General features: G+C 35.4%; 1 protein-coding gene across 2 annotated transcripts; it reads left to right on the top strand.

The window, feature by feature from the left end:
• Positions 1–419: 419 nt before the first annotated feature.
• On the top strand, positions 420–4,942 carry SBP1 (S-ribonuclease binding protein 1). Of its 2 annotated transcripts, none has more exons than XM_089804342.1 (4): positions 420–819; positions 2,496–2,656; positions 2,749–3,089; positions 3,886–4,942. In XM_089804342.1, the coding sequence occupies exons 1-4, from the start codon at positions 779–781 to the stop codon at positions 4,417–4,419; spliced, it is 1,077 nt and encodes a 358-aa protein (XP_089660468.1). In that variant the 5' UTR covers positions 420–778; the 3' UTR covers positions 4,420–4,942. The 2 variants fall into 2 exon arrangements, with proteins under 2 accessions (XP_089660468.1, XP_089660469.1); XM_089804343.1 differs by having other exon boundaries at positions 489–819; positions 2,500–2,656.
• Positions 4,943–16,560: the final 11,618 nt, after the last annotated feature.

The following is a 16,560-nucleotide window of genomic DNA, read 5'->3' as shown; positions in this document are numbered from 1 at the left end:
AATGATAGATGCAAATGAAAGACACTATAGCCAAAACATACCAAAATATAAATATAATAAAATATTCATCTAGTTTGAGTCATATTTGTGCACCACTAGCTCTAATTATAGCTCTTTGCTTGGCTTTGCCTTTAGACATGCCCATTATACCTTTTAAGGGTGTAGTGGTGGTTTAATCGAGTGGGGGGGGGTGGGGGGGGGGGGGGGTTAGGAAGTCTTGCTTTTCTTCTAGAGGGAAGGGAAAACTACCCCACCAAACAATTCCGGATAGGGCGCCCAAAAAAGCTCCAACTGCCGGGAAAATTCCATGTGAACAGCCATTCTTTGGTTTATAACGGCTAAGAAATTATAAAGCTGGGATTACAATTTACACACCCGGTCTGTTGTGCCTACTGCCTCGCAGAATTATTCTTTTCATTATTATTATTATTATTATAATATTGTAATAATAATAATAATAGTTGTGATATGATCCTAGTCGCACCATCAAAGGTGGCTTCACAAGAACAAGAATAACAGCTGCAACTCCGAGACCGATTCCCATGGATTTATTCATCCTCACATTTGGCTTATCCCCACCGTAGCACATTTCAAATCCCTCAATATTTGTGAACATCTCCAGATTAGGCTTCTTCAATAATACCCAAAAGAAAAACATCACAATTTCTGTGGTTTTGCCTATAAGGAGGTTGCGGATACGAGCTCTGTCAGTTTCTTCGCGCTTTTGATCCACCCTGGTCTGATTATCTCCACCTGCAGGCTTTGGATTTGGGCTCTAATGGCTGTTCAAGCACAGTATTCGACCAATATGCGCAACAGGTTTGGTTTTAATATTCCCTTTTGACGTGGGTTAATTTTTTCTAATCTATTTTTTTCTTCTGATTCCGCTTTGTAGCGATTGTCTGTTTTCTGATTTGGGTAGGCGTGATCGAATCTGGACGCTGAGATTTTCCGTTATACGTTGTGGGTTATTGCATTAGCAGGGATATTGCCCGGGTTTGTACAGTTATTTTACAATAGGGTTTCCCTGGGCGATTGGTTGCAATTTGTTTTTTAATAAATGTAGGACATAGAAACAATAATTTATTGAATTTCTCCAGTTTAGCAGTTGCTGAAAATCTAGGGGCCTGATGCAGAATCTGTCCCTTGCAATCTTTTTTTAATAGTGACAACTATCAATTCGAGGATCATACTAGGAACAATATGTTAAAATCGGTTCACATCTCTCTCTCTCTATCTGTTTCTTTCCTCCTTCCCCATAGGCCATCTTTTCGTGGAATTTTGGACTGAAATAACTTGTCAGTGATAAAAAATCCAGAACCTGAATTGGTGTTCTGGTTTCTTTTAAAAGCACAACACAGATCAATCCTTCAGTCCTTTTCTAAAGTCTTTCTATTTGCTTTGATAAATTACTGTTAACAGAAATAGTCTGAAAACCTGCCTGAAATGGAAGAAATACTGCAGAACTGAAAATATTTTTTAACGTTCCTCTTGCACAGAGACCATATTTTTCCCTTTGCTTTTTTGAGATTCAAAAATCTAAAACAGGAATTAGCCATTAGGTTTCTGCAAGTGCTCAATGCAGAATAATCCTTGATATTTTATTACTTTCAAGAAAATTATTAGTAAGAAGAACAACTCACCGGAATTCTGCTTGAGTTGCAATCGCCTGGCTATTTCAAAACTGAAAGGATATGTGCTCATCCAGAGATCAGGTTTTCTTCTGTTTCGAGTTTGAAAATCTATTACTGGTATTGGAGATTAGGTTGCTAATAAATACTCAATGTTTTTGTTTTAAGCAAATGATCAGACTAGCTTTCTATAAGAGTTTTAATGCTGATCAAAATATCATTGTGTTTATTTTGAAGAAAGTTATCACGAAGACAGGCTGCTTGTTTCAATTCTGCCTTGAGTGCAATAGTCAGAACAATGGCAAAACTGGAAGTTTATTTATCAATGTCTCTTTTGCTGAGAGATCAAAGCTTATCAATTCTTTAATATGTACTATTCTCAACAACATTAAGAGAAAGAACATCGATTTTCTGTGAGCCATCTTGGATTGTAATGCTAGATCAACCATCAAATTTCAAAGATAAAGGCCAAATCCCTCCTGCAGAAAGACACCCATTTTGTTGTTATGAGCTTCAAAAACTTAAGACATTTGAATTTCATGAAATTACAATTAGAACGTGGGATTTGGTTTATGTAAGGGCTTGATGCAAATCAATCGTTTTAACAATTATTTCTTTTCACAAAGACACCTTTTTGGTCTATTGAGTTTAAAAAATTTAAAACTAGAATGTGTGGTTGGATTTATGTAAGGGTGTAATGCAAATCAATCCTTCAAATTATATCTTTTCATGAAGTTCAATTGTCAGGAGAATGGCTGTATGTAAAGTGTATGAACTTAAATACTAGAAATCCTCTACAACTAAAATGATATAGAAAATTGAGGGCTAAAGATTTTTTTCCTGTTTTGGTCAATATGTGGGCAGACAGTTATTTGCAGGTGAAAGCAAAAGCTCCACTCCAATTGTTTTCTTTGGTCCTGGAAGCTATGTTGATCATCAGATGCAGCAGCAGATGCAATCTCAATGTCAAAGCAAATCCCCTGCTGTCAATGGACTGCCCAATCAGCCTCCTTATATGCCCCAGTGTAAGAATACACAATTCCAGCCTTCAACTTTGTTTAGATGTCCATATTGTTTGAAATCTCATCTCAATGTTATTGTTCTGTGGATTGTGCAGTTACTGCTTGTAATCTGGGGCAGCAAGTGGTAGGCCTGACTTTACATGAGTCTGAGAATGAACCTTCATGGAATTTACTGGCACCTAGGAAGAGAATCAGAAATCAAGAGGTTTTGGAAAATTCACAGATTTCATCCATTGATTTTTTGCAAACTCAAGCCCTGCCTCAGTCCAATGGACCAGTTTCGACTGGCTTGCGGTTGTCTTTTGATGATGAAATACTGAACTCTTCCAGTAACATTTCATTGGGTGATTCAAGAATGTTGGCCCTTTCAAGCGAAGAGTTGAATGGAGAATTACAGCAACAGCATGCAGAAATGGACCAGTTTTTGAGAATCCAAGTACTTTCTAGCTTTTGCTGCCTCTAAATGAATATTTTTTTGCATGTGTTACATATCAGATATGGAAATTTCGTTTTTGAAGTATGTTTGTTGGTTTTGACCTCTTTTAAGGTCAGAAGTACCCCAACACAACAAAATCAATGTCAATTAAAATGTTTTCTGAAAACCTGAACTTGGCATGGTACAAAGAGAGATCTACAAAAGACAATGATGTCTCTGTAAATGTCTTTGATCTGAGATTAGTATTCTGTAAAATATTTCATCGAAGAATTTTAGTCTCATCGTCATGTTCCTGGTCTTCCCAAATTCCTGACATATTTCAGATTCTAGTCCTCTTCACCCTGACCATTGTTTTTTCGTTTTGTTGATCTTCACTTTTCCATCTTCAAAATTTTGAACTTTTCTAACACCTACATTCTCTTGATTTTCTTGCATGCAAGTTTTATCATTCCTGTTTTTTGCTAGTTTGTTTGCAGAAGCCTATTTTACTGCTAAATGCAAATACATTTTCATATAATTTCAGGTTCTGTTTTTATATTAAATAAAAAGATTGTGTTGCTTCTGTACTTTTGTTTATTTGAGCATTTTCATATATTTTGATTTTCTCAGATTGGGAGATTTCCCATTCTTGTTTATCGGTTGTGTTTCCATGCATTCTGTTGTGCTCTGATTGTTTCTTTGCATATCTGTTTGGTGGAAATTAAGGTAACCAGTTCCTTAATTTTTGTCTTCTTTCCTTTTACAGTTGTTCTTCTCAAGGTTGTTTTCTGGATTATAATTTTGGCTCTTTCTGCAGGGGGAGCAACTCAGGCAAGCTGTGGAGGAGAAGAGACAAAGGCTTCAGATGAATATCTTGACCCGTGTTCAGGATGCAGCATCGAAAAAGCTTAAGGAAAAGGATGTAGAGGTGGAAAACATATATAAGAAAATTGCAGAACTAGAAGAGAATATGAAGCAATTGAGTTTGGAAGTAAATGCATGGCAATATCAGGCAAAATGTGGTGAAACTTTGATTAATACTCTTAAATTTAATCTGCAGCAAGCTTATGCCCAAAGCAGGGAGAGTAAAGAAGGATGCGGAGACAGTGAAGTGGATGATACAGCTTCTTGTTTTAATGGTAATGCAGGTGATTTTCAGTCTCTCATCTGCAAAGAGAATAAGGAATTGAAAGAACAGAGGACCTGTAGGGTTTGCAGAAGCAGTGATGTATGCATGCTTTTCCTGCCTTGCAGGCATCTTTGCGTCTGCAGGGAATGTGAGGGTAGGCTCAGTAATTGCCCTCTTTGCCAATCATTTAAAAAAAGTAGTATGCTAGTCCACATGCCATAAATTTCCTCAGCGAATAAATGCAGTTACAATTTCCCAGGGTACAAGTTGGATCAATTTTACCTTTGGGCATGGATTGCATCTTCTTTATGATGGAATAGCTACATCTGATAATAGGCTGTCAATTTCTTGGAAGATGGCTTGGATACTTTTATTTGGAAGGTCTACAAATTCAGCTTGTCAAACTAAACAAGCATATAGGGTAGTGTTTATAGTGACATCTAAGGTGTTTCTATTGACCATAAGCTTGAATTTTTGAGAGAAGTATAGGAATATCTCCTCGAGAGGCCTGGATAGGCATTTGTAATGCAGGTCTTTAGATCCATTATTTTGGATAACACTTTCATAATGTCGGATTAGATTGCAGTGGCTCTCGTATGTGACATATATTGATCGGAGATAGTACATATTTTTCTCCATGTACAGCTTTACATATTTTACTGTTTGTGTCTAGTTTGTACTTCGTGGTGGAAATCATTTCGGATTGCTTTTTAATTCTTTATTGAAATCCTAGTTCCTTTATGTATATTTGGTTTTGAAAGCTATTGGGATAACTTCATTGCACTGTCTTAGCTTTTAGATGCATTTAATCTATTTATACGTTTTCCTCTATATTTGTTTTGTTATTGATCTGTAAAGCAATGATTTTTATACTTAACAGTTCCATCTTTGTGCTGTGAATGCATTGATGATGTTATGCTATTATAGATACCTGGTTCCATTCGAAGCACTTTGTTAGCTTGATTGTTTCTTAAGCCTATATTAAGCTGTTGTAAATGGATGACTTTGTCCTTGTGGCTTGTATTTTGTAGGCCGAACCATCTCTTCTTTTGTTCAGAAGAAAATAACTTTTTATAGTTATATACAAGGGACATACAAAAATATAGACAGTTCACACTAAAATTAGCAGTGTTCCAAGGAGAGCCAATGACAATGCACCATCAGGTTATCATGATTGTTATTCAGACGAGGAACAAAACCACTTTGTGTTACCTACCAAAAAATTGAAAACCACATCATTTGACCATGGCATCAAGGCAAATAATTCAGTGAGGTCTACATGCATTGCCAAAGTTATGCAAAATTGTAAGTTCAAGATTTAGCACAGGGCCATAAACAAACTAACAATGTCAAGAAAACTGTTAAGGATATCTGAAGGCAGAAACACCAACCATCAACAGTGTCTCATAAAGAAAGAGCCCAGACTCACCTTAGCCTTTGTTTTAGCAATAATTGTCGATTGTATTTTTCAGATGACATAGGTCCATGGATGTAGGGGAGGCCAAGTATTCAATGGAAGTTCACTCTGCCTTCCCAGAGCTGCAAAAGGCATCATTTACTGTAGCCAATCATCTGTTGTCAGTGGTTATAATCAATCAGACTTGAAAAGTAAAACCTACTTCTGAAGTTATCTAATATCCAGGATTAGTAACTCTGTCTTATCCAACATTTTTAACCTGGAAGATGTTATTTCTTTGAGCAACATTAGATAAATGCAGAAAGCAATGCCATTCCAGATGAGCACCCATAATGGCGGCCAAGCTGAAAAATTTGCTGTTCCAAATGATCATGGGGTTTGCCAGAAATTATCTAATCACATCTCTGTTTTGCACTTCTCCTACTATTTCTTCTCTTATTCAAGTCTTTACCTTGGCTTGAGCTCTTGAAGATGCTGCCAGCCTTCAGTCAGAAAGATCTTGCAATCTAAATTATAAAATATTCCAAGTATTAGGCATTTTCTGCAATATATTACTTGCATCTCTTGACTGAGCAGTGAGCACTCCTGACTTGTATCCTTACTGTTGGAAGTTGTTGTTTCTTGTCGTATATGAGAATTTCAAAATTGTTGCAATGAATACCATTAGTCTGCAACTAATAAACCACCAAGAGTTTGCAGAAGAAAGTATCTAAAATACATAATATTTCAAGTAATCAGTATTTTCTGCAATATATTACTTGCATCTCTTGACTGAGCCCTTCTGACCTGTATCCTTCCTCTTGGATGTTATTGTCTCTTATTGTACATGTGAATTTCGTGGAACACCCAAGCCTGCAACTAATAGACCATCGAGAATTTGCAGAAGAAAGTAACAACTTAACTCACTCATGTTTTAATACTTATCTGAATACAAGCAAGAATAATTTGAATTCGGATGTAGAAGAATCCAGTACATGGATGCGGGTTGTGCAAAGGCCCAAAAGATTAATATTAGTTGCCAATTGATAGTTAACAAATACTCAAATAAGCCCATATTATATGTCTATGTTCTCGATTCCAATGGAAATCAGAAAATCATTATAATTACAAAATTTAGTTCATGATTTGTCAATCATTGTAGAATTGTAAGGATTATCAAAAAAATTCTGAGCGCTCGGTGTCTGGATGTGCCAGGGTGTACTTGGATGCTCACAGGAAGCCCACTTTCTCCCTGTGGATGCATACAGATGCACATCCAGATGCAAACACGGGGAGAAAATGGGCTCCCTGTGAGCATCCAAATGTACCAGCATCTAAATGTACACGATAACACACCAGTACCTGTATACATGGGCAGGAAGCATGCAGCTGGTAACTGAGATAAAACCTAAGCTATACATGATTAGATTAAGTATTCATCTCGTCCAGCATCTTTAATCTGGAATAGGTTAATTTTTTTTTTTTAGCAACATGGGGAAGTGTCAAAAGCACTGTGCCTTTCAAGACCAACATCCATAATCATGGCCAAGTTGAAATGTTTGTTGTTCCAGATGATTCCTGGGGTATGCCTGAAATCATCCGTGTCTCTGTTTTGTCCCTCCGCCTCCCCCACCCCCTACTATTTCTTCTCTTAAGTCTTTGCCTTGTCTTGAGCTCTTGAAGATACTACCAAGCTTCAACAGGAAAGGTCTGGCCATTTTAAGTACAAAATATTCCTATTAGCATTTTCTGCAGTATGTTACTTGTGTCTCTTCACTAAGCTCCCTTGCCCTGTGTCCTTTGTTCTGGAAATTAAGATCTCTCATTGTACTTAAAGAAATTTCAAAATTGCTCCACATAATGCCCCGAACCTGTAACTAATAAATTACCAAGAATCTTCAGAAGAAAGGCAACAGCTGAACGCACTCATGTTTTATTCCATATCACTGAGCACAAGCAAGAGCAATAAGATAAATCTAAGCCGTATATGATTAGATCATGGATGTGATAGGGCCAAATCAAGGTGTACTATGGAAGCTTGGGTTATTTGGTAGGTCATCCTTAATGATGGTGTATAATATATATCATAGCTATTGTATTAAAAGGTATGCTAATTTACTTTGGCAAATCCATCTGCTGGTTGCTTTATCAATATTTATTGAAACTATTTATTAGCATTATGCAAGTTTCATGCAAGAAATAATTAATCTTCTTATCTGATTTCTCAGTTGTCCTGCATCATGCCAATGATCGATCTTCTGATCCAATTTCTTGCAGTTTCCCTACATTATGCCCACAATCAAATCTTATAACCATCATCAAAACCCAGTTGCACATTGCATGGCCATTCTAAGGTATAAAAATTGTTATTTCATTATCATCATTTATTGTTTTACCATGGCATCTGTGAAGTGCTATGGATCATGTGATCCATATGATCATATCACTTACTGGTATCCTACTTGTATGCACTATTGTACGATAATATCTGCTTGTGGATGTTGGCTCGTCCATAGCTGGCACTGGACCTATCCTTATTTTGAAGCAATCTTTAATTACAATGTGGGTTTTTTTGCTGAAGAAACTGAAGGAACACAAAAGGTTCTGTTTGTTCAGTGATGAAATGGTTGATAAATTTGACGCAGGAGATGACTTGGGCTAATTTAAGGACACAAAGTTCACAAATGCATATTTAGTTTGAATTCATAAACATAGCTGTTTGCTTTACCAAACGTGTTTAGAATGATGAATCTTTTATTGCATATTTTGTTTTCTGCAGGATGTGTTTGGTGGTGTAACCAAAAAGCTGTTTGCTGGCTGTTGCATATTGTAGTTCGCATGTTGGCATACAAGTGGTTAGCTTGCTTAATAGTGGCCTGGAGGATAGAAAATTGATGCTTCGTTTCATTATCTATGAGGTCACTTGGCCTGGCCTGACTAATGTAGTTATATTATCTATGAGGGTTCATGTCAATGATTTGGCCTGGCCTGATTTATGCAGTTCTATTCATTGACGATGAAGGAATCAAAGTTAGTGATTGTTTAATGCCTACTAAGTTGAGCAAGTCATGTTAAGAGAGTCTTTAGCTTCTAGTTCCAATTTACATATCTAGACGATGTGGAACTTGATCACTTTATAAATGAAAGCAGGGGCTTGTGCCTGAAGTCTCATCAACTACATGATCAGATCCTTGTATTTTTCCTCCCCTTAAATTTGCCCATAGCTTATGGCTTCCACTATAACATATATATAGAGGCAAACTATTTATTTTCTTGTGAACCATCCATATCAATGGATCAGAAGGCAGATACTATGCTCTTAATTTGATCCCATGTTATGAATGGTTAACATGAAAATAATTGTCTGTCTAATTTTTTTGGTAATTTTCCTGATACCACTCTATGAATGTATATTAAGTACTTGATCTGTTAGAACTTTACAGCCAAAAATAACTTTATTTGCTTTTCTCAACTTGATAACGAATTAGAGGTGATCTGAAATGTTAATACAAAAATTCTTACAGAGTTCTATTCCAGTAACATTGAAATTTGTTGCGACAGACAGAAAACACCATGCCTTTAATTAACTCGTGAAATGTGAGCTTTCTGATCGCTGGTTTGTGAATTAAATAACTATGAATTGTTAATATAAGTCATTTCAAGCTTATTTGTAGCTGTGAACAATTATCGTATCATTCCCGATTTAGTTGCCATTTTATGATTGATCATTATCCATCTTTTGGAAGAGCAGTATATAGACAGGCCCTCTAGTATATGACCTACAATTCATAAATGACAAGCTAGGCAAGTTTTGTGTCCAAAAAATTAAAATCCTCACCCTTAGGCAAACTTGGTTTTGATTGAAACTTGTCTGTAAGATATATGTTTGTGGGCGAGTTTGAAACCAGGATATGTGTGGAGTGCAGTAGGCAGTCATAGAGGTGAATCTTGATGGGTCAACATACCTCCATATATCTTTTCCTTGGAAGAAGATGAATGCGTACTTGATAATTTTAAATAGAAGAGAAGCATAAGTTCGAGATTCTTAACAAGAGTGAGTTCAAATTATCCACCTGTAGACAATGAAAACAATCACGTAAGCTAGTGTTTTTAAATATACACATGACAAGTTTCAAAGGTTAAATGATTTGCTAAGAAAAAGCAAACAAACTACCTACGAAATTATAATGGCAATGATCCCTTTGAATAACGGGTCCGCACTTATTTATCTACCTTACAAAGGCAATTCAAAATCCATTTAAACCATACTCTTTGATTGATGCTCTACATATTTTATCCTCAAGTGTGCAAAATATCTTTGGCTTTCTCTTTTATTTGACACCATATAGGGGAGAGGACCCAGTACTTGAGCACCCTAACTTCACGCTTGTCAAAATATTACATAAAAATTTCAAATCGCTCCCGTTTCTTGACAGCAGCTCACTTGGCAAGTCACATACTTATAAATAAGGTTTCAAGTCCACATCATCCGTTATGATGCCACATCAGCATGCTTTTTGCCAAGTTGTCCAAAACAGCCCAAATAAAAAGTGAGACCAATGGTTGTGCATAAAGGGTACCCGTCGTTAAACAGCTGATGTGGCATCACATAATTGGTTAATTTTTATAACTAAGGTACATTTTATTCAATTTTGGATAGTCAGCATTGTACTAACAACTTTAAAGCCACAAGTATTGGTACAATGTTGTCAAAAAAATTGGGCATTAAGTCAATAAGTGTAGGTATCAAGTCAACTCCTATCACAACTATTGGAACTCGTTCAAGTAGTGGGTCCTTTCCTCTATTTCTTTTTATAATCTTTCTAACTTAATTTTAGAAATCATCCTTCATAATTTATATTTAAGGTTCTTTAGATATTATATTAATATAAGGCGAGGTAGTGTAACTAAAAATAAGGGCTTCGTGATATAGTCAATGATAGGGGATTGAAAGACAACCTTAACCTTATAATAAGGCCAAAACAACATCGCTGGTGATAGTCCCATAGGCTATGATACTATAACTAAAAATAAAAGCTTCATGATATAGCCAAGAATAGGAGATTGAAAGATAGCCTTTAACATTGTAATAAGTCCAAACAATATGGCTTACGTAATCCCATAGGGTTTTTAAGAAACCTAACAATAAGTCCAAACAACATGGCTTATGTAATCACATAGGGTTTCTAAGAAACTAGAGAACTTGAGTTTGAACTTTAAAATGAAATTTAACTTTGAATAGAAACCATACTCACCTAACATTGAATATGATCTCATAAATCATGTTTATATATCTAATGAGTCTTGAAGAAAGATAGTAGAAAATTTAGGAACTTTTCCATCAATGTAATGACAAGAAATCCATTAAGAGTAGTGAAAATTAAGCGGATCCATTCTTCAAGAGGAATCACATTGACATGTAAGATTCGAACAAGAGTCCAATAACATTACAACTATTTATGGACATGCATGACTAAAACATGACAAGCAAAATCCTCTTCTATTTGTAAGTTTCTCTATATACGGGTTCCTTAATTGTGGAGGAATGTAAACAAAGGTGACACATGTGACTTTTAACTTTCTCCAAGATCAACTCTATGAACTCTTCCTTGAAGTGTAGGGATTGCTAGTCATCAATTTATGTGAGAAGTGCTCCACATATTTGGAGCACCATTTAGGAGAGAATATTATTTAAAATTGAACTTGACTGTCCACACTTCAAAGTTAGATCCATCAAAAGAAATAGAAATTAGATATTTTTGGGTTAATGGTTGCACTTTCCTCAAAATTCTTCTACATTGTTGTGTCTATTTTTAATTACTAATGCATCTCTATTTCTCTTAATACTACCTGAAATTTTGGAAAAATGACTTTGTCCTTTTCCAATTTTATTTTCAATACTTTGAACTCAAAATCTTTATTTTTGGCCTCATTACCCCCACCACATGTCCGACCGGTCCGACTTGTTAGAAATCTACACCCAAAATCTTGATCACCCAAGTTCGTGAAGCTAGTGACTTCATTGACTATGTCAACCTCTTGTTGTCAAGTAGTCAAGCTAGGATTTAAACTTCTTAACTTTTCACAATAGTTCGAAGCACCCAATAGGTCCTTGATCATTGATAATGTAGATCTCCTCCAAATGGTGGGTAGCATAGGGAGGTGGTCAAATGACCTTACAACTATAACTATAGATATGGGTCCTAAAGGCTACAATATGACTCTACCAAATTTAAGCTAAAACTATTTGGAATAGGCAAAAACTTATTCTCTACCCAGGGATAAATTGAAAATGACATTTTGTACCCAGGGACAAATCACCAAAGGCATTCTATACCCAACCACTTTGAGTAAAACTCCTTGGGTCTCTTGCATTGTGTTTGATCTTTCTAATTCCGATTTGGTGGCTTTGTAACTTGTTCCTACACATAGAAAAATGGGGAAGAAGGTTAGATAAATGGATTTTCCTTATTAAAACCCTTATTTAGGAATCAACCTTGAAATGAATAGAAATTGTGTAAGGAAAGATATAATAGAAACTGTTAGAATGATTTAGAATAATTGAGGGTGGGGGGGGGGAGGGTGGTGAATCAATTATCCTTAGGTCCAGATGTACCAAGTAAACTTTTGAACCCTTCAAAAACTTAGATCTAATCATTAAGTAGCCTAGTCTCTATAGTAACTTATCTGTAACATAAACTTGTAGTCCACTATCCCAAAAATAACTTAACTTGTAGAATGTAAAACATTAAATAGTAAAACATCTCAAATAACATCCACACAAGTAAGACACCAGGATTTAATGTGGAAACTCAATTTGGAAAAAACCACCAATAACATGTCACCAATTTTTCACTATTTTGAAGTGAGCTTTGTTAGGAGCCAACCCCGATAAAGGTTACAATACACATTGTTAGGTGTGATCCTATTAAATGATTTAATCAACCTGTTAGGAGTGGCCTTGTTAGAGGACTTTAGAACATTCCATTAGAATGTCACATTGATTAAAGGATTTACAAATGACTATTAGGTTAACCTTTTTTAAAGGATTTTAACTAATACAATGGGTAGAAAGTAACAACAGGTTCATCTGATAAATACAACTCACTTTGCAAATACAGATCACAATGTAGCTCATTTGCTAAGTCATTGACTAAACTCCATTCACTTCTCTATTACTGCCTCTAATCTACCTAGAAAATCCTTCAAGCAATCACTCTTCACCTCAAGTCTTCTTCTTCTTCTTCTTCTCAACCTTCTACTCTAATTCACCAATCAATAAAATTAGCAACTGCTAACCTCTCCTAGGTTAATCCTTATGCCTCCTTAAATAGGAAACTTTGATTTTTGCCGCTTAAACACTATCGTTGATCTTAGTGTTATGATAAGATTCAACAAATACAATGAATTTGTCCACCTTCTTGTTCATCTTCTTCCTTTCTAGAAACTTCTCTAAAATTTTCTTTGAATCCATGCCTAGAAACATTGAAACACGGTTTTTCAAACATTAAATGCTCCTGCACATCAATACTTATCCTTCACGCGCTTTGACCAATCCAAAAATTCAACTACGTAGTTTGGGAATCTCAATTTCTTCACAAAATAACAAATGCTAACACTCAACCGAAACTGTGTTCCTCGACCTCGGTCATCACAAGATAACTTGGTCAATACTGTCTTGTTCGGCTTACACTAATTTCACTCGGTCCAACTTTTTTGATACTTAGTCTAAAGTGGTGCTTAGTTGACACTATATCTTCTTAGCTTCTACCGTTCACTCAATCGACACTAGAACAACTCGATTTCAACTATAAGTTCCTTAATCTTCTGCATTGAAGCTTGATTTAGCCTATGTATTTGCTCTTTCATTGGTCATCTCTTCTAGGCTTGAGTACAACTATCTTCTCCACTTAGTTTTATGATTAAACAATACATTATCTTGTCAAAGTCCAACTGATCAAGCTCCCATTGTAGTTTCACATAACTCAACCTTTCCATTGGGTCCTCTTTTCAAATCTTCTTCATCAATCATCTTAATATGACACTCTACTCAGGTAGCAATTGTCTCACCAATAAGGTTTGACATCAATGAGAAAATAAAAATTGTTCCAATTGTAGTTTCCAACAATCTCCCTCTTTGGCATTGATGACAACACCTCTAGTTATCATGCAATCCAAAACACTTGACTTGCTTCTGTCAACTCCCTCTATGTTCAGTAATAGATCTTCATTAATATCCTTAGTTTCATTTTGGTTCTCATCTATGCAACTTTGATATGTAACACCTCTGGTCATTATTGTAAAATATCACAACTTCATATCAGAACATGAACTCCCTCTTTGATGGTAACACCTTCATTGATCTCTTTCTGTATAAACTCATCCTCTTTTCTCATTACTACATACGTAACTGCATAATCTCTCCATAGTTTTCTCTATTGATGGTAACTTTTGAACCTGCCCCTTTCATGTATGACTTCTATAATCTCTCCCTTTTTACTTTTTCATATGGTAACTATGTAATCTCTCCCTCTTTGACAATAGTGCCAAAGGCACTTCAACATCTTCAGTAAACTCTATCTCATACATCTTCAACATGTAGATATCTCTTGGTTAGATCTCTAAACTAGGTTCTTCTTTTGTCATCTTGCTTATGACCGATTCAACATCTTGTGCTTCTCTCTTCTCAGCTTTAGATAGGTCCTAAAGTGTGACCTTTTGCATCAATTTATAAGATATTCTTGATCAAAACATTTGATGTAGAGCTCTATATTTTCTTAAGTGGCCTCAATTAGGGAAATCACTCCCAATTTACCTCTTAGATATTCATGTGCATCCTTAGGTAAAGTTTTTTGTGAATATATTAGCTATCTGTTCCTTTGTATTCACATACTCCAATCTCACTTCTTTGTCTTGTACCAACTCTCTCAAGTAATGGTACTTGTTAGCAATATGCTTGGTCTTCATGCATCACATGATTTTTAGATATGTTTATAGCACTTGTGTTATCACGGAATATAACAATAGGTTCAATGATCTCTTCCTTCATTCCTTTCAATAATTGTTTAATGGACACTATGTTAGAACAATTAATTTTTGGTGCTACATATTCAACTTCAGTTGATAGATGCAGTTTTGCTTCTTGCTTGTCCATGAAACTAATCTCTTTCCTAAAAAGAAAGTTCCACTACTTATACTATTTTTTTCATCAACTTTTCCTACCCAATCTGAATTAGTATATACTCTCAATTCAAACTTGTCATTCTTTTTGTAACACAATCCATAATCCTTTGTTCCTTTCAGATATTTCAGTATTCTTTTCACAACCATCATGTGCTTCTGTTTAGGATTTGTAGAAAATCTAGCAACAATCCCAACTGCTAGTACTATATTTGGTCTGCTATGAATAACATATTGCAACTTTCCAATCATTGATCTATATAAGGTTTGATTCACATTAGCAGAATCGTTATTCTTTGAAATTTTATATCCAGTAGCCATGAGTGTTCCAACTGGTCTTGAGTCTTCCTTTCCAAAGTTTTGAGTATCTCCTTAATATATTTTAATTTTGTAATGTAGATACCTTTCTTCATTTGATACACTTGTGGGCCAACAAAGAATTTGATCTCTCCAAACTGAGACATCTCAAAATCTTGCCTCATTTAATCTACAAATGACTTACACAATGCATCTTTTCCTCCAAAAATGATGTCATCAACAAATATCTCTGCTAACAGTATCCCTTTTTCAGATTTAGTCTTCAAGTATAGATTTCCATTGTCATTTGTCCTTGCAAAATCGATCTTCACCAAATACATATGCAACCATTCATATCGTGCTCTAGGGGCTTGTTCAAACCATACAATGCTTTGTGCAACTTACATACCATGTCTCTTTTGTTTGAGTCAACAAATCCTCTAGGTTGTTCAATATAGACTCCCTCTTCCAGTATTCTATTTAGAAATGTAGAATTGACATCTATCTAGTGTACTTTGAATCCTTTGTAAGAAAAATATGCAATTAGAGTTCTCACTCCTTCTAATCTTGCAACAAGGGAAAATGTCTCCCCATAGTCAATTCCTTCTTCTTGTAAATATCCCTTACAAGTCTTGTTTTGTTTCTTGTAACTTCACCTGTCTCATTAAACTTTTTTCTAAATACCCATTTTGTACCAATAACATTCTTGTCCTTTGGCCTAGGTACCGATGACCAAGTTTTGTTCTTCTCTATTTGCTTGATCTCCTCATTCATTTCTTGAATCCAATGTTCATTATCCAAAGCATCATTTACTGATTTAGACTTAAATTCACATAATAAGCATGTATCACTCCTCCATCTTTTCCTTGTCATAACTCTAGAGTCTTGGTCTCCAATGATTTGATCAGGTGCGTGATGTCTTCTCACATATTTTTCTAATGTAGGATTAGGCCTTCTTAATTCTTCTTCAAGTAGCACTTCTTATATCTCAACTTTTTCTTCTGGTTGCTCAACAATCACTTGCTGATGCTCGACATGTTCTTCTTGACACTGACACCAATTGCCTAATACTCAACACATTTTTGTTGTAATTCAATATGTACTGACTGTTTTTGCTCAACAAATTTATTCTCATGTTTAGGTTTAGTGCTGGGCTCACCTTCATCAATGTATATGAAACTTATGTAATCTTCAAGTTCCTTCTTACATTCAACTTCATTCTTTTTTGCATATTCATTAACTTTCACATTTGCACTTTCCACAACTTTGTTAATTAGTGTTAGAATTCAAACACTTCTTTGCTTTTCTCTTAGTGGAATAACTTAAGAGTATACCTTCATGACTCTTTGCATCAAGTTTTTCATGTCTATTGTCTTTCAGTATATAGCATTTGCTTCCAAAACTTTGAAATATTTCACATTAGGTGCATAACCATACCATAACTCAAAAGGTGTGATATTTGTACCTTTCTTGACTTGTACTTTGTTCAA

This window comes from Cupressus sempervirens, chromosome 10 (assembly GCF_028749045.1).
Source record: "Cupressus sempervirens isolate cs-2001-9-10 chromosome 10, ASM2874904v1, whole genome shotgun sequence".
Lineage (NCBI taxonomy): Eukaryota > Viridiplantae > Streptophyta > Pinopsida > Cupressales > Cupressaceae > Cupressus > Cupressus sempervirens.
This window is presented reverse-complemented; position numbering and strand designations above follow the sequence as displayed.